This window comes from Chanodichthys erythropterus, chromosome 24, assembly GCF_024489055.1.
Source record: "Chanodichthys erythropterus isolate Z2021 chromosome 24, ASM2448905v1, whole genome shotgun sequence".
Taxonomy (NCBI): domain Eukaryota; kingdom Metazoa; phylum Chordata; class Actinopteri; order Cypriniformes; family Xenocyprididae; genus Chanodichthys; species Chanodichthys erythropterus.
In genome coordinates this window covers 6,415,840-6,439,982 of record NC_090244.1, presented here as the reverse complement: position 1 = coordinate 6,439,982, position 24,143 = coordinate 6,415,840, and the positions used below count along the sequence as shown (strand labels likewise).

The following is a 24,143-nucleotide window of genomic DNA, read 5'->3' as shown; positions in this document are numbered from 1 at the left end:
TGTGAAGGCTGTTTTAATTGTTTAAAAGTACATGAATTAAGCAAACAATCCTGGCCAGAATTTGTCACTGGTTGTTTAACACTCCAGTGCTTATTGAGCTCAGTGTCTGCTGTGAATGATCAATCCGAAACAAGTATTCAGAAAGCTGTATAACAAATCTAAATGTCATGCACTATTATGCACACTATGTGTGTTTTTGTGACCTCATAGGCTTTTGTTTTTATTCACAAGGGTGTGTGTTTTTGTGTGTGTGTGTCTGTATTATTAGATTACTATTTATTATGAACTGAAGACACCTGATGATAACAAGCAGAATCACTGAAGGAAAGAGAAACACAATAATTAACAGCGGTTTAGATGTTGATTTTATTGAAAATTAATTGTTTGGTCACCATGATGGTGATACGTTCGGTAGTTTGATTCTTTGCTTCATATGTCAGTTTGTGGTTTTTGTAATGGTGTTAGTTAATTTTACACATTTTAAATGGTTGACTTTTAAGCAATTCATCTGATTAATTCTAACTCAATTCTTATATGTTGAATTTAATTCAAAATATTGCTCGTAATCTGTTGCCACAATTTTATTGAGTAGAAAGAGCATATTACTTTTTTCAGTGAGGAGTCAGCCTTTATTTCATGTCCTGATTGGATTATTTCATTGTCCTGATTGCTTTGAATTGTATTGTGATATGTTTATATGTAGTGTGCTGTTGTGTTTGTGTTATTTACACACCCATTGTGAAGATGAATTTCCTTCACTGAACGCTATGGTACCACCATAATATCTAATAATAGTATAACATGACACTTTTGTAACTGATTCGATGACTTACTCTGTCCAGAGGAGTTTATAATGAATCATTTCCTCATCAAAGATCAGTGCGCTTCCTGACGCCATTTAAACACTCTGCTGTGGATGATGTCAATACAAATCACTTATTAATAACTATGTATCATCAGTGTGATTTATAATTTTAATTCACTCTCGATGAAGCAGGCGTGCTCACTTTTAAATTCACAAGTTTAAAGTCTGATGCTGTTGGTTCATGCTGTGTCTTTTTCTTCGCTCTTTGAACGCGGCGCAGCTGTTGCATTACCGCCCCCTACCGGACGATCCATTGAATAACAATCTGAGAAACAAGTTCAAAAGACATTTACCATTAAAGATGGGGATTTAAGAGTATTAGAGACAAACTGTTATTTAACAATATTATGAAGGCAAAGCAAAAATAGGTTTCCAAAGCTGTTTTTAATGCTTATTATTTATTTAACACTCATAATATTGTCACATGATACCTGTTACATGGTTACACACTGGTTACGGTGGACCGGAATGGGAAGACACAATGACAGATCATTTTTTTCTGATGACAGAAAAACAGAAAAAGCACTTTTCTGATGCCTTTTGGAAAGAAACCAGCTGGAGTAACGGGTCTGCAGTTGAACACACACATAAAAATAGAAAAATACAAGTTACATGTGCAGTCATATTCTCGAAAACCCAGTTCAACAAAAACCAAAACCTGACAAAATCTCCCAAAACCTTCCTTTAGGGACATCCTCATTTGTAAAACTATAAAATAAAGTAATTAAAGGTTTTTTAAAGACGTAAAAAGTTAATGTAAATGTAGATTATAATTTCCACTTCCTGCTGTAAAGTTTACTTTTTCATGATGTCTTTTCATATGACAGTATTAAGAGGGTTGGGGGTTTATGGTTACGTTATCAAGTCATCTTGACTTGGATTTAATCTTTAAACATAAACTACTGTCTCTTAAAACAACTGCAATCAGCTTGTCTTGATATAACCTTAAGCATCAGCCATACATCTATAGACACTTTGTTGGTCTCTGTTCTGAAGCAGCAGGAAGTGAGTCTCGTCAAACACACTTTGAAAGAACATTGCAAGTAAAAACTACTAGACTGCTGGTGGATCTATATTTTTTTTGGAACTCCAACTAGAATATGTCAGGTATAATGGACCTTGGTAAGCTTTTCACTCATAATAGAAGCTATTTTTATGAAAGAAAATGTCAACTTGTTTGCAGTTTTTGTGAGGCTATTTTACTGCTTTCACTTTCATATTGGTCAGTACAGATTTTGGATCTTTATGCCACTTTAGGCTTAGTTTTCCTTTTCACAATTGAGTCTTTTATAAATATAAGCAGTCACAAATGGTCTTTTTTTCCATCTTCTGACTGTAAATGTAATACAGTTATGTCTTTGCTGGAGCTAATATCCACCAGTACATTAATGAGAACATTTGGTTTAATCACCGAAACACAGCAGTATGTTCTTCTTTCAGTTTAGTTCATTTAAAATTCAGTTCATTCAATAGCAATTAATACAAGATACAATTCAAATCACCCTTGATGCTGATATAATTAGTTACACAGGCTACAGATGCCATATTAGAAAATATGTGTGTTGATGAAGTTATGAAATGATCACTTGTGTAGAAAAACTTTGCTGCCAATACAGTAAATGTTCTCACTGAACCATATCTGAATCTACACTGTAGTTGATATTTACAGATGAAGGGTGAGTTACAGTAATGTGGCAATCTCTATAGTAATCTGTTTACAGTATCACATAGCATACTTACTGTAATATAAAATGCTGCATTTGATGCGATCTCTCTCTTCTTCTTCTGATGTATATCTGATCAGTTTGACTGTTTTCCTGTTTTCCTTTGTACTCCTTCCTGCTCTGTTCAAGAATTGCAAATCTCTCTGTCATGCACACACACACACGCACGCACACACACACACACACACACACACACACACACACACACACACACACACACACACACACACACACAATGTTGGGTTTCCATGTTTTATTGGGACATTCCATAGATGTAATGTCTTTTATACTGTACAAGATGTATATTTTATCCCCTACCCCTAACCTACCCATCAGAGAAAACTTTATGATATTTTAGATTTTCAAAAAAGATCATTCTGTTTGATTTATAAGCCTTTTTCTTTATGGGGATCATGTTAATTGCCACTTCAAGGGAGGTTGCGTGCCTGACAGCTCAAGTAGCAGATCTCAATCTCCAGATACAAGAACTCCAGTGGAAAGCTTTGGCCAGCAGATCAGCTGCCACTTTTGGCCATTCTCCCTCTCATGCTAAGCCTGAACCCCATGCTAATAGTCCACCCCCCTACGACAGGGATCCCAACTCCAGCCAGGCCTTCCTGTCCCAGTGCTCTCTTGTCTTTGCACTCCAGCCTCGCTGCTATACAGAAGAATTCCAGGTAGCATTTGTTATCACCCCCCATGAAAGAAAGGACTCGTGACTGGGCAATGGCTGTGTGGGATGCTCATGCTCCATTCTTCACTTCAGACTGAGATGATCTAACTGTTTGACCGCTCTGCTCAGGGTGATGAGGCAGCCTCCCAGTTGGTGCGGTTCAGTCAGGGTAGATGTTCAGTTCAGAAAACTGGTGGCCACCTGCGACTGGAACGAGGCGGCTTTACGTGCAAGGTTTCGGGAGGGGTTGGATGACGATATCCAGGATAAGATCGTCACTCACGAGTTGCCTCATGATTTTAATCTCTTGTGTACCTGGCGCCTCATGTGGAGGGGTGTCTTCAGCTCAAACCCCCTGGATGTTGGAGGAAGATGCCTCCAGTACTGCTTCCACCTCCTCGTCTCCTTCAGCAGAACCTGAGCCCATGCAAGTGCGGTGTCTTCACCTTACCCCTAAGGAGAAGCAGGATTGTTTGACTCGGGGCCTTTGCCTGTACTGCGGGAAGCCAGGCCATCGGGCTATCTGGTGTCCTTTAAAGGCCGGAGCCCATCAGTAATCCGGGGGATCCTGGTGGGTGCTACTCCTTGTCTCAACTGCTCCATCTCACGTACCCTTCTAAAAGTCTCTGTTTAGTATAAGGACACTGTCCATTCCTGTTCTGCACTGATCGACTCAGATGCTGAAGGCAACTTCCTGGAAGTCTCTGTTTCTGCACTGTGGGGTATTCCTGCCATTCCTCTTCCTTCTCCTATCTCTGTCCGCTCCCTTAATTGTCTCCTCATCTTCTCCATCACCCATTACACTCCTTCGATAAGTCTTACTGTCTCTGGCAATTACCGTGAGGTGATTGAGCTGTACCTTCTAGATTCTCCGGTTGCTCCCATTGTCCTTGTGTCCCCGTGGGTGGTGCAGCACAACCCTCACATGGATTGGTCTGGTAATTCTGTGTTCTCCTAGAGTCAGTCTTGTCTTACATCTTGTTTGGGTGCAGCCTTGTCTCCTGGCTCTGTTTCTTCAGTTTTCCAGGTTGAGGAGGTCGATCTCGCCGGGGTCCCGGAGGGGTACCACAATCTTTGTCAGGTGTTCAGTAAGTCCCGGGCCACAACCTTACCTCCTGAATTGGCCATATGACTGTGTCATTGATCTCCTCCCATGCACTTCTCCACCCAAGGGTTGTCTGTATTCCCTATCTGGTCCTAAGAGAGAGGCCATGGACAAGTATATTCAGGAATCCTTAAAATGCCGGCCTCATCCGTCCCAGTTCCTCACCCACTGGGGCTGGGTTCTTCTTTGTTAAGAAGAAGGATGGCTCCCTGCGACCCTGCATTGACTACCAGAGTCTTAATGACATCACTATAAGAAATAGGTATCCTCTGCCTCTGATGTCATCAGCTTTTGAGTTGCTACAGGGAGCCAGGGTCTTTACTAAGATAGACGTCCATGATACCTACCATTTTATCCACATACGTGAGGGGGGATGAGTGGAAGACAGCATTCAACACCCCAATGGGACACTTTGAATACCGGGTACTACCCTTCAGGCTCACCAATACCCCAGCTGTCTTTCAGGCCCTGGTGAATGATGTGTTGAGGGACATGGTGAACAGATTTGTCTTTGTGTACCTTGATGATATTCTCATCTTCTCTCCCTCTTTGCAGGTACACACTCAACATGTCCATCAGGTGCTGGAGAACCAGCTTTACATCAAGGCAGAGAAGTGCGTGTTCCATGCCAAGTCTGTTTCATTCTTGAGGCATATAATATCGATGAAAGCCGTGGCTGAGTGGCCAACTCCTGCCTCTCTGAAGGTGCTGCAGCAGTTCTTGGGATTTGCCAACTTCTATAGGCAATTCATCCGGAACTTTAGCCTGGTTGTTGCACCCTCGACAGCACTCACCTCACCTAAGGTACCATTCAGATGGAATGCCCTGGGCCTCAGGAGGCCTTTGATGCTCTTAAGTCCTGTTTCATCTCTGCTCCTTTTCTTTGTCTTCCAGATCCTGAATTCTTTGTTGAGGTGGATGCCTGCGATGTTGGGTTAGGCGTGGTCCTGTCCCAGCAGTTCCCCAGAGATAGGAAAGTGCACCCATGTGCCTTCTTTTCTCACCGTCTGAGCCCTTCTGAGCGAAATTATAGGGAGTGGCATTACTGGTTGGAGGGAGCAGTGCAGCCCTTCTTGGTCTGGACAGATCACAAGAATTTAGAGTACATCCAAGAGGTTGAATGCTCGCCAGGCCTGCTGGACACTCTTCTTTGGGTGGTTAAACTTCTCCCTCTCGTATTGGCCAAGCTCCAGAAATGTTAATCCTGATGCCCTTTCACATTTTTTCGAGGGTCCTGTGGAGGAGGCGATCCCCTAATCCATTCTCTCTCGTGAGGTGATTCCCTTTCCTGGGATGTGGAGTGGCAGGTGGGGGATGATTGTTGGGGGGGGATCCCGACGGAGTGTCCAGAGGTTTGGTTGTTTGTGCCGGCTGTGCTGCGTCCTGGGGTCTTTCAGTGAGTGCATGAGTCAACCCCTGTCACCCTGGGGTTCGGAGGTCTCTGGCTGCCATTCATCAGCGATTTTGGTGGCTATTCATGGCCCAAGATGTCAGGCAGTTTGTGTTGGCTTGCTCGGTGTGTCTCCTGTTGGTCTGTTACAGCCTTTGGCCATTCCATTTCTGCTTCGCTCTTGACCATCTTTTCATGTTTGCCTCGTCTTGCCGTGTTGTGACTTTTTAGGCTCCAAGCGTTGTTTTGTTTCTTTTGTTTTGGACTGCTCCTTCTCATCCTGCCAGATTAAATTTGCTCTGCTGCCTGCCCTGGCTATCTCTGTTTCCCTTGAGACTTGGATGCACTGCCCCAGCCCCTCCCTTAATGCTCAACGCTTCAATCAGGAGCTCAGTGAGATTTCGACGCTGCATCACAGACAAAGCTATAGTCAGTGTGACTTTCACACTGTGTCACGGATGACGTTAGCATCTGTCCCTGCTGAGAGGCTCTTTCCTGGTCCTGTGGACTTTGATTTGGACTTTTGTGTTCCTGTTGTTTTTCCCTGTGCTAAGTGAGAGCTAAATAAACTTTTCTGTTACCTACAACTGGATCAGTATTTTTTCCCTGATACTGTATCTATAGAAATCACCAAATGATTAATTGATTAATCGTTAAGATCATTAAATAATAGACAAATATATTAAAATGAACGAAAAGAGATGCAAATCAAAATTTTGATAGTAATAGCATTATGAAAGACAGTTACTGTGAATGAAACATTTATATAGATGAAACACTTATTTTGTGTAGTGAAAAGGATATTTTGTGATTTTGTAAATTGTACAAAATGCTGAAATGTTTGAAAAAAGGGCACTTTTGATGATCTGTTGTGATATTAGTACAAAGACTTTTGAAAATTTATTAAATGCTTGTGAAAATTGCAATTAAAAACTGTTATGGCACCCATAACAGATACAGTGAACTTTAGTTCAGTAACCCATTTTCTTCATACAGACTGATTACTGTCACCCACCTTAATAAGTGTGTTTTGTTCTCTGTTTGTTTCAGGTGACACCCAACATCTCTCAGAGCTGAGGATTGTGTTGATGGGGTATAAAACTGTTGGTAAGAGTTCAACAGGAAACACCATCCTGGGCAGAGAGGAGTTTGATTTGAAGAGATCTGCTCAGTGTGTGAGGAGACATGGAGAAGTAGCAGACAGACACATCACTGTCATTGAAGCACCAGGATGGTGGAAGTGTTACGCTGTAGAAGACAGTCCTGAGATACTGAAACAGGAGATTTTGCTCAGTGTGTCTCTGTGTCCTCCAGGACCACACGTTGTACTACTGATCATACGTGTGAACATCAAATTTAAAGAGAGTGAGAGGAAAGCAGTGCAGGGTCATCTGGATCTTCTCGGTGAGAGAGTCTGGAGTCACACTATAGTTCTGTTCACCTGTGGAGACTATCTAGACACATCTATAGAGCGGCACATTGAGAGTGAAGGACAGGATCTCCAGTGGCTGGTGGACAAATGTGGGAACAGGTATCATGTTCTCAACAATCGCAACAGGAGTGACGACACTCAGATCAAGGAGCTGCTGGAGAAGATTGAGGAGACAGTGGCACAAAACAACGGTTGCCATTTTGAAATAGACAGAAATATTTTACAGAAGGTGGAAGAAAGAAAAAGAGCAGAGGAAGAGAGAGCAGAAGAACGAATGGAGAGGATGCAAGAAAGGAGAGAAAACATCAGATCACAGATGAGTGAGTACACATACTTTATAGTGCAGATATTCACACTGAGTATCAATAATCGTGATAATGAGTATTCATAAATCATGAATATGTAACAGTCACAACAATAACAACAAAAAACTTCTTGTCATTAATCTCTATTTGTCGAGGCATTGCAACTGATGATTAAATGCCTGCCAGGCCCGCTGGTCACTCTTCTTTGGGTGGTTAAACTTCTTCCTCTCGTATTGGCCAAGCTCCAAAAATGTTAATCCTGATGCCCTTTCACATTTGTTCGAGGGTCCTGGGGAGGAGGTGACCCCCCTAAGCCATTCTCTCTTGTGAGGTGATTCCCTTTCCTGGGATGTTGAGTGGCAGGTGGGGGCAGCTTGTTGGGGGGGAATCCCGAGGGAGTGCCCACGTAGAAGGCAACATTCTCAGGACCTTGCGCAACGTTCCCTGAAAGTTCTCAAAAGGTGATGAAAATACTGAACCTTTACAGAACATTTGGGACGTTCCTAAAACATCCTCTTTTGGTAATGAAAGTGCTGCAGTTTAAGGTTCCTTATATGACTTTAGGGGAGCGTTCCATTTAGGTTATTTTATGGTAAAAAAAGAACGTTACAAAGAGGACATTTAGGACATTAAAAGAAAGTTCCCACATGGTCCTCTGTTGGTCATTTAATAACGTTCCTGATATGAGTTTAGGAGAACGTTCTGTTTTGGTTATTTTATGGTCATGCAAGAACGTTACAAAGAGGACATTTGGGAAGTTAACAAAGCATCCTATAGTAATGGTCCCCTAAACATTCCCAGAACGTCCTGAATGTTCCCTGAAGGTCCACCAAATAACGTTCTCCAAACCTTAAAAGAACTCCACATCGTGACCATCTCTGAATGTTCTGGGAGATTTGTGAGGTTACCATTGTGCTGGAGAGTAGTGCCAGTGCTTCAGTCAGTGATGATCCAGAAACACTGATGTTCTGCTGCATGTTGCTTTATTTAAAGACAGTAACTGTGTAGTTGCTGATGCAGTGATACAGCAGTTACATTAGCTCATGCATGTGCTGTTGTCAGCTAATGACTGCAAGAGATTTGCAATTTAAAGAAAAGGTTTCATAATATTAATCCAGGAAATATCTGTAAAGAGCTTTTTTGTTTTTTGTAAGACCTTTAAGAAAAAATAGTTTTTGTTTGAACAGCCACATTTATTAGTAAATTCAGCTCTTATTTCCAATTCAATTTTTTGATAAGGGCAGCAGGGACGTTCTGAGAACATTTCCAAATAAAGTATGGTTCCCTAAACGTTCAGAGAACGTCTTGAATGTTCCCTGAAGGTCCACCAAATAACGTTCCCCAAACCTTAAAAGAACTCCACATCATGACTGTCTGTGAACATACTGGGAACGTTACTCAACACCAGTAGGGACGTTCTGAGAATATTCTGGGAACATAAAATTTCTAGTGGGGTGTCCAGGGGGTCGGTTGTTTGTGCCGGCTGTGCTGCATCCTGGGGTCCTTCAGTGAGTGCATGAGTCAACCCCTGTCACCCTGGGGTTCAGAGATCTCTGGCTGCCATTCGTCAGCGATTTTGGTGATGTCAGGCAGTTTGTGTTGGCTTGCTCGATGTGTCTCTTGTTGGTCTGTTACAGCCTTTGGCCATTCCTTTTCTGCTTCACTCTTGACTATCTTTTCATGTTTGCCTTGTCTTGCCGTGTTGTGACATTTTAGGCTCCAAGCGTTGTTTTGTTTTGTTTCTTTTGTTTTAGACTGCTCCATCTCATCCTGCCAGACTATATTTGTTCTGCTGCCTGCCCTGGCTATCTCTGTTTCCCTTGAGACTTGGATGCACTGCCCCAGCCCCTCCCTTAATGCTCAACGCTTCAATCGGGAGCTCAGTGAGATTTTGACGCTGCGTCATGGACAAAGCTATAGTCAGTGTGACTTTCACGCTGTGTCACGGACGACGTTAGGATCTGTCCCTGCTGAGAGACTCTTTCCTGGTCCTGTGGACTTTGATTTGGACTTTTGTGTTCCTGTTGTTTTTCCCTGTGTTAAGTGAGAGCTAAATAAACTTTTCTGTTACCTGCAACTAGAGCAGTATTTTTTCCCTGACACTGTATCTATAGAAATCACCAAATTATTATTTGATTAACCATTAAGATCATTTGGATTAAATAATAGACAAATATATTAAAATGAATGAAAAGAGATGCAAATCAAAATTGATAGTAATAGCATTATGAAAGACAGTTACTGTGAATGAAACATTTATATAGATGAAACACTTATTTTGTGTAGTGAAAAGGATATTTTGTGATTTTTTATGATCCTCCTGTTTCTTCACCTGCACTCACTTCCCTCGTCAGCTCCTCTTCATCACTCATCACCTGCACCTGGACTCCATTATCATCACTCCCCTTTATATGGCACTCACTCCCTGCACTCCTTGTCTGTCCTAAATGTTATTTGAAGTGTTTGATGTTGTCTCCTTGTCTCTCTAATAAATACCCATTAATTGTGGAAATCCGTAAACGCCTCATCTCTACAGCATCGAACCGTAACAGAAGGACAGACCCGAACCATTGGACTTCCACACTTAAGAGATGGGTATCTACCTGATCCCCGAGCGTCCAGAATCTCTCCAGGCGGATGAAAGACTTTACCATTTGCGGCAGACTGGCAGGCCATTGGAGAGGTATGTGGAGGAGTTTTTGGAGGTTTCTTATTTGGTGAGCTGGACTGATGCTTGCCTTAATGCTGTTTTTCTGATGGGACTGGACAAGGACGTAATTCGTTATAACGAACCAGCCTGTCAATTCTCTGAATATAATTCTCCTTTTAAATGGTTGTAATTTTGAAGTGGATAAAGTTCAAAGGAACCAGAGTCCTTGTCCAGCCCCATCAGCAGCTTATCGGGCATCAGCAGCTCACCTCACCCCAGAACCCTGCACATACCGCTTCAACGGTCCTGCCTACTCCTGGCCGCCAGCCGCCGCCGAGCCCTCTGCTCCAGCCGAGCCCTCTGCTCCAGCCTTTCACGGGCCGCCAGAGAATGCTGGCTGGTTAACAGAGCCCGTCGCTCCAGCCCTCAACGAGCCCTCAGCTCCAGCCGCCGTCGCCGAGCCTGCCGCTTCAGTCTCAGCCGCCGAGCCAGCCGCTCCATGCTCCGCTGCCCACGAGCCCACTCCTGCCCACAAACCCACGCCATTCCTCAGTCTCCTGAAGTCCTTCCTTAACCTCCCCAAGTATTTTTTTGGGGGGGGCCAAGTACCCATGGGTGGGATACATGTGGGCGTCCTACATGGGGGTGGGCCTCAAGGAGCACCGTGGCGCCCCACTGCTCCTGACCCGCCGTGGCTGCACCTGACCCTCCGTGGCAGCCCGCTGCACCTGACCCGCCGTGGCTGCCCGCTGCACCTGACCCGCCGTGGCTGCCCGCTGCACCTGACCCGCCGTGGCTGCCCGCTGCACCTGACCCGCTGCACCTGACCCGCCGTGGCTGCCCGCTGCACCTGACCCGCCGTGGCTGCCCGCTGCTCCTGACCCGCCGTGGCAGCCCGCTGTACCTGACCCACCGTGGCAGCCCGCTGCACCTGACCTGCCGTGGCTCATGGACCCGCCCTGGAGACCTCCACTCCTACCCATGCCTCTCCCAGCAGGTCTCCAGGGTGCCCACCCCCCCTCCCCGGTGTTACATCTACGGCGCGAGGCCGCGCCTACCAGGAGGGGGCGGTACTGTCACAGTTCCCTCGTCTCCAGGACTCCATTTCCCATGATCCTCCTGTTTCTTCACCTGCACTCACTTCCCTCGTCAGCTCCTCTTCATCACTCATCACCTGCACCTGGACTCCATTATCATCACTCCCCTTTATATGGCACTCACTCCCTGCACTCCTTGTCTGTCCTAAATGTTATTTGAAGTGTTTGATGTTGTCTCCTTGTCTCTCTAATAAATACCCATTAATTGTGGAAATCCGTAAATGCCTCATTTCTACAGCATCGAACCGTAACAGCTGAAATGTTTGAAAAAAGTGCACTTTTGTGATATTAGTACTAAGACTTGTACTAAATGTGTTACAACAGAGACACGGAGACTGAAGTAGAAGCAATCCAGTTAAGTATTTATTTACAAACAGTAGAGCACAGAATGATAACAGGCAGATATGGCGTGATGAGAGATGAATAGGGTATAATACTGTCCTTTTCAACTTGCAGATGATGGATGAGAGATGCAGTTGAGGGAGACGATGGAGACACTCACACACACAGGTAGGTTTGCACACGGGGAGACCAGGAGACGAAGGAGATGAAGGAGATCGCTGGAGCAGGTAGGTAAGTAGTTTGGGAGTCCTTAAGGTAAGCATACATATCATGTAGTGCGAACGAGACCGGACAGTGAGTGTGTGTGAGTGTGGTGGCTTTATGGTGCTGGTGATTGCAGGGTAATGACGTGCAGGTGGCGGTGATTAGAAGGCTGGTGATTGAGTGCGTGGGTACTGCAGTGAGGTGGAACCTGACGTGTCTGTGACAGTACCCCCCCTCCCACGGCCCGCTCCTGAGGGCCGCGGACCTCGACGCCGTGGTGGTCGTCCTCTAGGTCGTGGGGCAGGTCTGTCCGGGTGATTGGCGTGGAAGTTCTGTAATAGGATAGGATCAAGGATGTCATTCTTGGGTACCCATGAGCGTTCCTCGGGGCCATAACCTTCCCAGTCAACGAGGTACTCGAGCTGACCACCACGGCGCCGGGAATCCAGGATCTCATGAACCACGTAAGCTGTGCCGTCCTCCAGGATGAGTGGAAGGGGGGGCTCGGCGGCTGCCACGTCAGGTTCTGTGGAGGGAACAACAGAAGGGTGGTGAGGTTTTAGTAGTGAAACGTGGAAAGTAGGATGAATTCTACTATACTGTGCAGGGAGTTGGAGACGGTAAGTGACGGGGTTGATCTGCCGAAGGATGGTGAACGGGCCAATGAAGCGGGGACTCAGCTTCTTGCAGGGCAGACGCATCCTGATGTCCCTGGTGGACAGCCAGACCTTCTGCCCCGGTTGATAGACTGGAGCGTCGGAGCGTCGAAGGTCGGCTGTCCTCTTGCGTCTGCGCAGGGCTCTCTGCAGTTGGTGGTGAGCTGAGTCCCATACCCTCTCGCTCTCCCGGAACCAGTAGTCGACTGCAGGGACGTTGGAGGGTTCCCCATCCCAGGGGAACAGCGGGGGTTGGTAGCCGAGTACGCACTGGAAGGGTGTTAGTCCAGTTGTGGCTTGACGGAGGGAGTTCTGTGCGTACTCGGCCCAACCCAGGTACTGGTTCCAGGAGTTCTGGTGGCCGTGACAGAAAGTACGCAGGAAGCGGCCAATCTCCTGGATCTTCCTTTCCGTCTGCCCGTTCGACTGAGGATAGTATCCAGATGACAGGCTGACGGTCACACCCAGGAGGGAGAAGAAGGCCTTCCAGACGTGGGAAATGAATTGAGGTCCTCGGTCGGAGACTATATCTTCAGGTATTCCATAATAGCGAAAAACATGGTTGAATAGCATCTCTGCCGTGGCCATAGCGGTAGGTAGACCCTCCAGGGGTATCAAACGGCAGGACTTAGAGAAGCGGTCTACCACCACCAGGATGCACGTGTGACCGTCAGACTCAGGGAGGTCGGTGACGAAGTCCACTCCCAGGTGTGACCAGGGTCGCTCAGGAACGGGCAGAGGAAGTAGCTTGCCGGTGGGAAGATGGCGTGGACTTTTGGAGATGGCGCACTCCCTGCAGCCCTGCACGTACCTTCTGACGTCGTTGGCCATGTTGGGCCACCAGAAGCGTTGTTTGAGCAACGAGAGGGTCTCATTGACCCCCGGGTGACCAGTGCCAAGTGATGAGTGGGTATTGTGCAGAAGTGGAGTGCGACGTGCCCGTGTGACGTATTGCAAGCCTTGGGGGCAACCCGGCGGAGTGCGTGTGGAGGCATTGGAGGAGGGAATGGTTTCTTCGGACCACTGGATAGGGTTCACGAAGATAGACTCCGGCAGGATCTTTTCAGGCTCTTCGGGCTTGTCCTCAGGGGAATGGATGCGAGACAGAGCGTCAGCTTTAGTGTTCTTAGAACCAGGGCGGTAAGAGATGGAGAAATTGAATCGAGAGAAAAACATGGCCCAGCGAGCTTGGCGAGGGTTGAGTCTTTTGGCAGCCTTCAGATATTCGAGATTTTTATGGTCAGTGAGAACTTGAAACGGATGAGTAGCCCCCTCCAACCAATGCCTCCACTCCTCGAGGGCAAGCTTGACGGCCAGGAGTTCGCGGTCACCGATGTTATAGTTGACCTCCGCCGGGTTGAGCTTGCGGGAGAAGAAGGTGCATGGATGGAGTCTACTTGGCGTCCCCTGCTGCTGTGAAAGGACCGCTCCCACTCCGGTGGTGGAGGCGTCCACTTCCACGATGAATGGTAGGTCGGGGTTAGGGTGGACGAGGAGGGGAGCGGTGGTGAAGGCTCTTTTCAGGGTCTCGAAGGCGTTGGTGGCAAGTTGGGACCAGGACAGAGACTTGGGCTGGTTACGGAGTAAGTTAGTGAGGGGACTGATGATGGTACTGTAATTCTTGATAAATCTGCGGTAGAAGTTGGAGAATCCTAGGAATCGTTGGAGCTCTTTGATAGTTGATGGAGTGGGCCAGGACTGGATAGCGGTGACCTTCCCCTCGTCCATCCGGATGCCACTGTGGTCAATGATGTATCCTAGAAACTGTACGGAGGGTTGGTGGAAAGAGCACTTCTCAGCTTTTAGGAAGAGGTGAAACTGTCGTAAGCGTTGAAGGACCTCCGCAACGTGGTGGCGATGTTCGGCCAAGCTCCGGGAGTAGATGAGGATGTCATCAATATATACCAGAACGAACTTGTGGAGATACTCCCGGAGCACCTCGTGAATGAAATCCTGGAATACGGAGGGCGTTGACTAGGCCATACGGCATGACGAGATATTCATAGTGTCCGGTGGGCGTGACAAAGGCGGTCTTCCACTCGTCCCCCTCACGTATCCGGATGAGGTTGTACGCGCTGCGGAGGTCCAACTTGGTGAACACAGTGGCACCGCGGAGATGTTCCAGGGCCGCTGGGACGAGGGGAAGTGGGTAGCGGAATTTGACAGTGATTTTGTTGAGGGCACGGTAGTCGATGCAGGGCCTCAAGCCTCCGTCCTTCTTTGCCACAAAAAAGAAGCTTGAAGCAGCAGGGGAAGTAGACGGGCGGATGTATCCCTGTTCGAGTGCCTCTTTGATGTATTCCTCCATGGCCTTCTCCTCCGGTAGTGATAGGGGGTAAATGCGTCCCCTAGGCACTGGTTCACCCGGTAGCAGATCGATGGCACAGTCCCATGGCCGGTGTGGAGGAAGTTTGGAGGCGCGCTGCGGGCAGAAAACGTCACTGAAGGGGGCGTAGTCCGGGGGAACATCCACGGAGCGTTTCTCGACAGGGCTTTCGATAGAGGTGGCGTTCATGGAGAGAGACTTGGAGAGTGGAGACGTTGGAACAGGAAGCGCTGGGAAACAGTCGGGAAAGCAGTGATCGCCCCACTTCAGGATTTCGGCCGTGCGCCAAGAGATGGTGGGATTGTGTTGTTCCAGCCACGGGCGCCCTAGAACCACGTCAGCAGTGGATTCCTCCAGAACCATCAGATGTACCTTCTCCGAGTGCAGGATGCCGACACAGAGTTGAAGAGGTCCCACATAATGACGGATGTTCTTACGGCTCAGGGGTTTGCCAGTGATGGAGTGGATTTGATAGCTAGTCGGAGACGGGGAGACTTTGAGGTTGAGTTGTCGGCAAAGGGCACCAGAGATGAAATTTCCTGCTGACCCTGAGTCGAGGAGCGCCACCACTGGAACAGAGGTGTTTGCAGCAGTAAGGATTACAACAGTAGTGAGCGGTTTCATTTTTTGGATAGAGGGAAAAATTGCACTCACCACGGGCCGAGGAGGACGGGTTGGGCATGTGGAGATGACATGCCCCGGTAATCCACAATATAAACATAAGTTCAGGGTCAGCCTTCTTTGTCTCTCATTAGTGGTGAGACGAGAATGATCAATCTGCATGGGTTCGGTGGCTGGTTCTGGAGAGCTGAAGGGTTCGGACCGACGGAGGAGGTTGGTGATGGTTGACTGGCCCTGGTGCTCTAGGAGACACGACTGCATACGGGACCCCACGCGAATGGCGAGTTGGATGAAGCGTTCCAGTCCAATGGAGTCCTCGTATGCAGCGAGATGCAGCCGCATATTGGGTTCCAACCCCTGACGGAATGATGTGATGAGAGCTTGTTCATTCCATCCGCTGGTGGCGGCTAGCGTTCGGAACTGCAAGGCATATTCGTTAACAGAGAGATTACGTTGTTTTAGATTATAGAGTTTCTCACCAGTCGATGAATCCGTCAGAGGTCTCCCGAAGACCTCTCGGAAGTGAGAGACGAACGCCGAGTAAGATCTGACCACAGGGCCCTTTTGAGTCCACAGAGAGTCTGCCCATTGCAGGGCCTTACCTTGCAATTGCGAGATGATGAACGCTATTTTAGCCGTGTCGGTGGTGTAGAATTGCGGCTGCATCTCCAGGACCAGTTCGCATTGGAGAAGGAATCCGCTGCATTCCTCCGCCGATCCAGAGTAGGGCGCCGGTTTGGCCATGGGACTGGCGGTGAATGCAGGTGAGGAAGCGGTGCTGGCTGGTGCTGGAGTGGAAGCGTTGCTAGAGGAAGATGACGATAGCTGTGGTGTGAGTGCTCGGCGCAGCGTGTCCACGAGCTCTTGAAACGGGTCGTTGGTGCTCATACTGTGAAGTTGTTATGGTCCGGTCTTCTGTTACAACAGAGACACGGAGACTGAAGTAGAAGCAATCCAGTTAAGTATTTATTTACAAACAGTAGAGCACAGAATGATAACAGGCAGATATGGCGTGATGAGAGATGAATAGGGTATAATACTGTCCTTTTCAACTTGCAGATGATGGATGAGAGATGCAGTTGAGGGAGACGATGGAGACACTCACACACACAGGTAGGTTTGCACACGGGGAGACCAGGAGACGAAGGAGATGAAGGAGATCGCTGGAGCAGGTAGGTAAGTAGTTTGGGAGTCCTTAAGGTAAGCATACATATCATGTAGTGCGAACGAGACCGGACAGTGAGTGTGTGTGAGTGTGGTGGCTTTATGGTGCTGGTGATTGCAGGGTAATGACGTGCAGGTGGCGGTGATTAGAAGGCTGGTGATTGAGTGCGTGGGTACTGCAGTGAGGTGGAACCTGACGTGTCTGTGACAAAATGCTTGTGAAAATTGCAATTAAAAACTATTATGGCACCCATACAGATACAGTGAACTTTAGTTCAGTAACCCATTTTTTTCATACAGACTGATTACTTAAAAATACTTAAGGTGTCACCCACCTTAATAAGTGTGGTGTGGGCTGGTGCCACTGAAATGCTTTAATTGTTTTTTGATCTTGTTTTTGTGAGGACCAGATCAGAAGGGTACTCATATTTCTTTTTTATTATGGTGGTCAAAACCCATGAATCCTCAAGCACACCATTAATGTGTTACACTTCTTATAAAATATTTCAGTGAGAGGAGTTGGGAAGTTTGACACGTGGTCTGTGGGAAGTTCTGCTTACGGTTCATTTGGATCACACTCAGGAGAAAGCAGCAGGTCAGATTCACCCTTCAGCTCTGTGGACGGCTCAAATCTCCAGAAAGGAAGTAAAAGCATGGGATTACCATCACCATATAGTGAGTATATTTTTTATATTTATTAGTTCATGTTTAATGGATTGTTTAAAACATATATTGTAAATGATTAAATTCACTTTTAGTTTAAAGTTTTCTAAATTAATGTGGGAGCTTGTTTTCATTCATTCTCTTGCGCTTCTGAACACTATGGTTTTGATTTGTGTCGCCATCCATCCTGCCAGTGTGTTGATTTGAATCTAGTACTGTAAACTTTTGCTATTTTTATTTGTTAATGGCATATTAATACAATTTATTATAAATTATTAAATGTTAGAATTGTTACACTGTGTTGTTCTGATACAAAAAAAAACTTTCTGCTGTTTTCTTATCTATCTTAGTGAGTGGAGATGAGCGTTCTGATACAATGTCTGTGGGAAGCTGTGCAGAATCAGAAGAAGACAGCAGTTAAAGACCACATGAAGCCACCCAACAAATATAATTTTCTTTCCTGTAGTGACATATTTCCCATTGAATTAATTTCTCAGATTATAACTACAAAACATTACCACCAATAAATTATGTTCAGTATCAGTATAACCCATACCACTGGGTACCACTGGTACTCAGACAGGTCAAAGTTCGTCAGACAGTGTTCGTTTTGCCGAGGGGTGTTGTGCTTTGTGTAGCCCTAAATGATGTCAGGAAGAAATAAAATATCAGGTCAGCATTCATATAGCAGTGAATAATTAAATATATTATAGGTAATAAAGAGAAAACCTTTACATGTATGCGAAGGCACGGCTCCAAAACTTTACTTCCAATAGTCACAGCTAGCTTCTTCAAAAGCTAAATGTTTTACAAAACTTTTACTTTTATCTCTTTATATATTGTTTGCATTAGAAGCTGTATCGTAAAAACTAAAATCTAAAGTAAAATGTACAAGAACTGTGCCACACAAAAAGTGTATACGCTATAGTTAATCCTAATAGACTCTGATGTTAGCATGTCGCTACGCTAACAACTCCTTCTAATAAAGCACAAAAATACACACAAATAAACTTTATTCTGAGACTTGACATCAAAATAAAGACAGAACTTTCTTAATTTGTTCTGGAAAGGTTGTCACAAAGTTATGAACAAACATTCTTTCAGTAACATTAACAGAACATTTCGTTCAAAGGTCTTTAATAATGTTCTCAAAATGTTAACATTATACATTGTTCACTGAACAGTTTTTTTTCCTGAAATGTTTTCGTTTTTTTTTTTTTTTTTTTTTTAAATGTTACTACTTGTTTCAGAACATTCAAAAGTAACATTCTATATAATGTCAGCAAAATTATGAAATGGAATGTTCCCTTAATGTTCACATAACCAAGAAAAAAAAAACATTTTTAAAACATTTAAAAAAAAAAACAACATTTTGAATGTTAATGGAACATTAAGAAACAACGCTTTCATAACTTAATGAGAACCTTATCTAAAACGTTCATGGTTGCCACATGCCTTGTTGGGTTTTAATGCATGTAGTCTATCTGTTCTGTTAGCTCATTTGATTGGGAAATATAATAATTCTGATTGTCAATAAATTTTTATTTCATGATTTTTAATTTGTTTTTTATTTCATTTCGAGCAGGATTTGTTTCAGTTGTTTTGTACAGATTTTCAAAGTTATGTCCTGCTCTTGCAGAGTTTGTTTAATGCTGTTTTTGCTTTGCTATTGTTTAGCTTTTTTGTCTGATTTTCAAATACTTTTTACTCCAAATCGTTTGTAATCATTTCTCCTTATAGTTGGTTGGTTTCGTTCACTTATAATGTTTTAACAAAGACATTTAAATCCCTATAGGATAGATGAAGGGGGACAATACTTCCAGAAGCAGCACTCCTGAAAAAGTGGGTGGGCATTAATGCACTATTACTTTGTTCACTTCCTGCTGTGAAGTGTTTTATTTTTATATGATGCATTTTCATCATTTTCAGTGTTAAGAGTGGGTTAACTGGGGGTTTATGAAGACAGCTTAACTTGGAATTAATCTTTAAATATAAGATACTGTCACTTAAAAAACTGCAAACAACTTGTCTTGAATATAACCTTAAACATCAGGTGTCATCAATAGACACGCCTCATGTTTGTCGCTGTTCTAAAGCACCAGGAAGTGAATCTTGTCAAAAACACCTGAGTGTAAAAACTAGACTGCTGATGGAACTATATTGACTTTGGAGCTCCAACTAAGTCAAGAATATGTCAAGTAAAATGGACATAGGTAAGCCTTTTACTTGTAATCGAAGGCTTTTTGTATGAAAGTAAAAATGTTGTCAGCATGTTTACAGTTTCTGTGAGACACTTTGACTGCTTTCATTTTCATATTGGTCTATACAGACTTTTGATAAATTATAAATGTTTGATAAATTATTTGAACATGAGCAGACACAAATGGACTTTTTGGCTTTATTTGCATCCACTAAAAAGGTAAATGTAATAATTTACCTTTATTTTACCATGAAGTCCCATTGAGATTAAATTATCTCTTTTACAACAGAGACATGGCTAAGGTAGAAGCAGTGCAAACTGACAACAAAATCATGTACAACACATTTAAAATCCCTTTGAAAAATAAATTTAAGTGTGCTATTCGTATACTTCTTTTAAAAGTAAATAAGAAAGAATATTTTCAGTCTAATTTCTTTGTACTTCTCAGAAATATAGCCTACTTTATGTACTTCTCAGAAATATATTAAAAATACACTTAAGTATACCTGACTTTTTCTGACAGAAAAGTCTAAGGGCCCTGTTTTAATGATCTAAGCGCATGGTTTAAAGGGGTGGTTCAGTGTTTTTTTTTTTCTAGGCTTGATCGTGTTTTTGGGGCGCAGTTTAACATGTCTTAATGCGCCGTTTTTTTTGAAAACGCTGTATTTTTCATATATTTTACCTTTATTCTACAACTCTGTTTCCAATGTCATATGAACGGCTCATGAACATATGACTTCCTGCTTCCATGGAGCCACTCCCTCCGAAATACGCAATGTGCTCAGATTGGTTAGCTTGTAATAGACAGAGCCATAGATCACTGACAAGCTACACAATATCGCGTTCATATCGCAGATGAATCGCCTTCGATAATGAACACGATATTGCGTGGCTTGTCAGTGATCTACGGCTCTGTCTATTAAATGCCGCTCCATTTGAAAGCAGGTGATGGCGATTTAGCGGCAATCAGGGAACCGGCTTTACTGACGAAATGTGCGTGACAATCGCATGTGATATATCGGTCAGCCCTAATCCAGAGCCATCGTGATTCGCTGAAGCATCCGGAAACGCCACGCCCCTTACCATTTTAGTTGTTACCGGTTACGTGGGCTTCGGTGAAAATGTAAATAATGGCGTCTATATAGAACTTTTTCACAAGAATCGGAAATCACGTGACGACGGGTAAAGTTAGTTCCGCTGTGCGTCTACGGCTATAAGATTGATATGCTTTTTCTCAAATATCGCTTCTTACCTTTTCTGTTTTCCAACCTGCTGTTGTATAATCTACAAAGAAATTATTTTCTACTGGTTTGTAGCTTATACGGCCACTCAGACCGTTGCTCGTATTTACCGGCAGGTGGATTTATATCACCAGCTGTCATACAGTAAAGGCTACACAGCTACTCATTCAGCAATTTCCCCGATCGTATCACGTACGACGAACATTATTTAAAATTATTAAAAAATAAAAAAAAAATTACCAATAGGCTATACTTCAGTGGGGGATATAAAGTCGAGATACATAATATTGTCGTTTAATATGTTTTAAAAATATATAGCATGTAATCTCATATGGCATCACATCCCACATTCAAGCATATGTTAATTAATCCTGATCGATTAAAATGATTAAACATGACATAATTAATTTCCAACACCACACTGTACAACTATCAGTCTTTGCATTAATGTTGCAACAGCACAATACTGTGCATAATACACACTTTATGATGATGACGACAGGAAAATACGAGTGAGAGACTGAAGTGTTTATATCCAGAAATATCAGGGTGCGAGCGGTCCTGTTTCATGAATCAGAGGATCAGGCTTGTGTGATAAAGGAGCTGCCAGCTGATCATTTCCCCAGCACGTCGCTAAAAACAATCTATATAGCCTACATCCCAATGTGCATATCCAACCTAAACAGTACTGAATATTACTAATGTCACATAGACTACTATTTAGGATGGATAGTATGCACGTTGAGAAGCAGGCACTGTCTTTACAGCACATGGAGCGCGATAATGCAAAGCCGCGCCAAACAGACACGAATAATTTAACCAGTTTAACCGCCATCACTTTGAATTATTTATTAAATGTAGCTCTTAATGAGAGCTCTGTAGTCTCACCAAAAATTCACCAAGAACGTTCAAACATTTTCATGGCATTTAATTCGTAAAACGACTTTGATTCCCGAGCTGGTTCTGTACAAGGCTATCTATCACTGCAACCGGAAAAACTTTTACACGGCGAGGGCCATTCCGGAAGCCAAAAACCCGGAAGTGTGAAAAAGGTCTATTGCTGTATCAAATTGAGCCCGAATCAGACCCAGATGAAGAGGGTCAAACTCTCTGCAATCGCGGCTTTTAAAGGACGTTTATGAATGGTATTTTATTTTGTATTTGTGTCAAAGTGTTTAGATGCTGTCACTGCTGTTTGTTAGCTTTCAATATACGGTTTTATCCTGTTTTATACTGTAGCCGAATACATGACTGAGTAGTCGCATTTTTGTAAAGGTAGCATTTAATTTATAGCATAAACAACTGTTTGTCTATGAACATAGAAGTTTGTTGGTGTTTGTTGGCATTTGTTGAAGTATGCAGTAGAATTTAGCTAACTGGCTAGTGAAGCAAAAACGCATTGGTCTTTGTTTACGTTCTTGATGCAACCAAAAAATAGCAACAGACATGTACGAACAATAAAACGTACTTACAGTTTGAAACCAATAAACAGCAGCTTCTGCTTTTAAAGTGGGAACTGCTTCATCTTTCAGTAAAAGCCTTTGTGCAAATCCAGCATTGAACTCATGTAGATTATGGAAGTTGTCTTCAGCACCGCATCCAGTGTAGAAAATATCACAGATTATAATGGGTTTTATTATCATTTGATGCGTCGCGCCGCTCGCGTCTGATGTACACAACTCTTCCACTTCCACATGCTGCAACATAGCCTCGTCCACTTTGTTGCGTGTTCCCGGGGGAGTGTTTTGCAGGGTTTATGATGTCACCAACCCGGGAAGAAGCTCGTTGTAGTCCAAACCGGTCGTTTTTGTAGGCATTAATCTGCCATAAATTTAAAAGACAATATCTCCGTTTGCATTGAACTTTCAGCGCTGTATCTTTACAGATACTGTTTATGCTCAAGCAGCAACATTACACACTAACTAAAGTTAAAAAAGTGAAATCGCATTGAACCACCCCTTTAAAGCACACGGCGCAAGTGCATATTGGGCGTGTCCAAATCCACTTTTGCTAGTTTAATGACGGGAAATGGTCAGTGCGCCAACCATATGGTCTAAAAGCGTTGTCCCTATTCTCTTAATGAGTAATGGGTGTGTTTTGGGCATAAAGTGCAATAAACCAATCAGAGTCTCATCTCACATTCCCTTTAAAATCCAGCTGCGCTCGCGCCATGGCAGATCCGCTATTTACAAGGTTGAATTTGCAAGCGGAAAAACTGAATGCTTCTATAGTGAGGAAACGGAATGCCAAGCATAAAAATGCTTTGCTGGTATCCGGCCTTTTCCGTAAATGGGCTGCTTGCGCACTTCAACCTCGTGCACGAGCAGACCATCTACGGGAAAAGCCGGATTCCACCAAAGCATTTTTATCTTTATGCTCTCAATAATAATCTTTTACATTGTAATCCTTTTATTTTTAATATTTGGCATGTTTGTGTGCTGCTGCGCTTCTCTGTGTGTAATAAGCAGGGCGTATGTTGTGCACCCGCATATAGACGCATATTACTAATGTGCTTTTTAAATAACAAAACAAATATTGCGCCATTGATTTTAGATCAGGTTTCAGTTGGTCAATGGCACAGTCTATTTCAGTTGCCTCAAAATAGCAACATTCCAACAATGCACCTGAACACACCTCGTTTTCAGACCAGCACACCCATGTGTGCACAAATGGGCTCAAATGCATTTGCTATTTAAACAAGAAGCTATTTGCAAGAAGGCTTGAAATCTGCCTAAGAAAGATTTAATTGATTTCCAGAATTCTTATGTTGTTTTTTTAGGTTTTCTTTAAAGGTTTTCCGTGAATGACTGATTTTAGACTTCGTTATTATTACGGTACTCTTATTCATTAAGGTTCTAAATGTAGTCCAATTCTCATACAGTCATTTGATACAGTCATGTATTTGCTGGTGCTAATAGCAATCAATGCAATTATAATGCTACTGTGTACATCTACGAGAGAGATTTATTCACTGATTTAGATGCCTTGTTATATATAGATAAATAATTTATTTTTAAAGAATATAATTTTTGAAAACATTATTCTGCATCTTGAAATTTCATCTTGTTTAATCTGTGCACTGTTATCTTATATTTAATGTGCATATCATTGAAATCAAGCAGTTTTCCTTTTTCCATAATTGATAATTATCATCAATGAATAACTTTTGTTTAACTCCGGTTTGAGAACTGAATTCATGTGGGATGTAATTTTTTTTTCAATAATGTGTAGTTTGACATTGCATTCATACAGATACTGATCACTTTATCTCAGTAACCTCTTAATTCAAAGGTGATTTCCTAAGAAGACTCAAGTTGTTTTGTTCTCTATTTGTTTCAGGTGATGCTCAACATCTCTCAGAGCTGAGGATTGTGTTGATGAGGTATAAACTTGCTGGTAAGAGTTCAGCAGAAAACACCATCCTGGGCAGAGAGGAGTTTGACTTGAAGAGATCTGCTCAGTGTGTGAGGAGCAGAGGTGGGAAG

At 43.8% G+C, this 24,143-nt stretch overlaps 1 protein-coding gene and 1 long non-coding RNA gene across 3 annotated transcripts; one reads left to right on the top strand and one right to left on the bottom strand.

Annotated features, from left to right (window-relative positions):
• Positions 1-244: 244 nt before the first annotated feature.
• LOC137015154 (uncharacterized) lies at positions 245-2,694 on the bottom strand. The gene is made up of 4 exons (XR_010893923.1): positions 2,606-2,694; positions 1,297-1,434; positions 1,008-1,130; positions 245-910 (listed from the first exon to the last, which is right to left on the bottom strand). It is a non-coding gene; the product is annotated as an uncharacterized lncRNA (long non-coding RNA).
• Positions 1,853-24,143, top strand: LOC137015153 (GTPase IMAP family member 9-like). Of its 2 annotated transcripts, none has more exons than XM_067379894.1 (5): positions 1,853-1,987; positions 6,808-7,509; positions 17,065-17,229; positions 17,568-19,430; positions 23,998-24,143. In XM_067379894.1, exons 1-4 carry the CDS (start codon positions 1,966-1,968, stop codon positions 17,636-17,638), a joined length of 960 nt encoding a protein of 319 aa, XP_067235995.1. In that variant the 5' UTR covers positions 1,853-1,965; the 3' UTR covers positions 17,639-19,430; positions 23,998-24,143. The 2 variants fall into 2 exon arrangements, with proteins under 2 accessions (XP_067235995.1, XP_067235996.1); XM_067379895.1 differs by lacking the exon at positions 1,853-1,987 and adding an exon at positions 5,550-5,642.

Excerpts from the sequence above, each read along its gene's own strand:
- LOC137015153 (XM_067379894.1), top strand. The coding sequence starts at position 1,966 with ATGTCAGGTATAATGGACCTTG. Across the intron at positions 1,988-6,807 it reads GTCAGGTATAATGGACCTTG|GTGACACCCAACATCTCTCA; the intron begins GTAAGCTTTTCA and ends TGTTTGTTTCAG. Across the intron at positions 17,230-17,567 it reads GGGATTACCATCACCATATA|TGAGTGGAGATGAGCGTTCT; the intron begins GTGAGTATATTT and ends TATCTATCTTAG.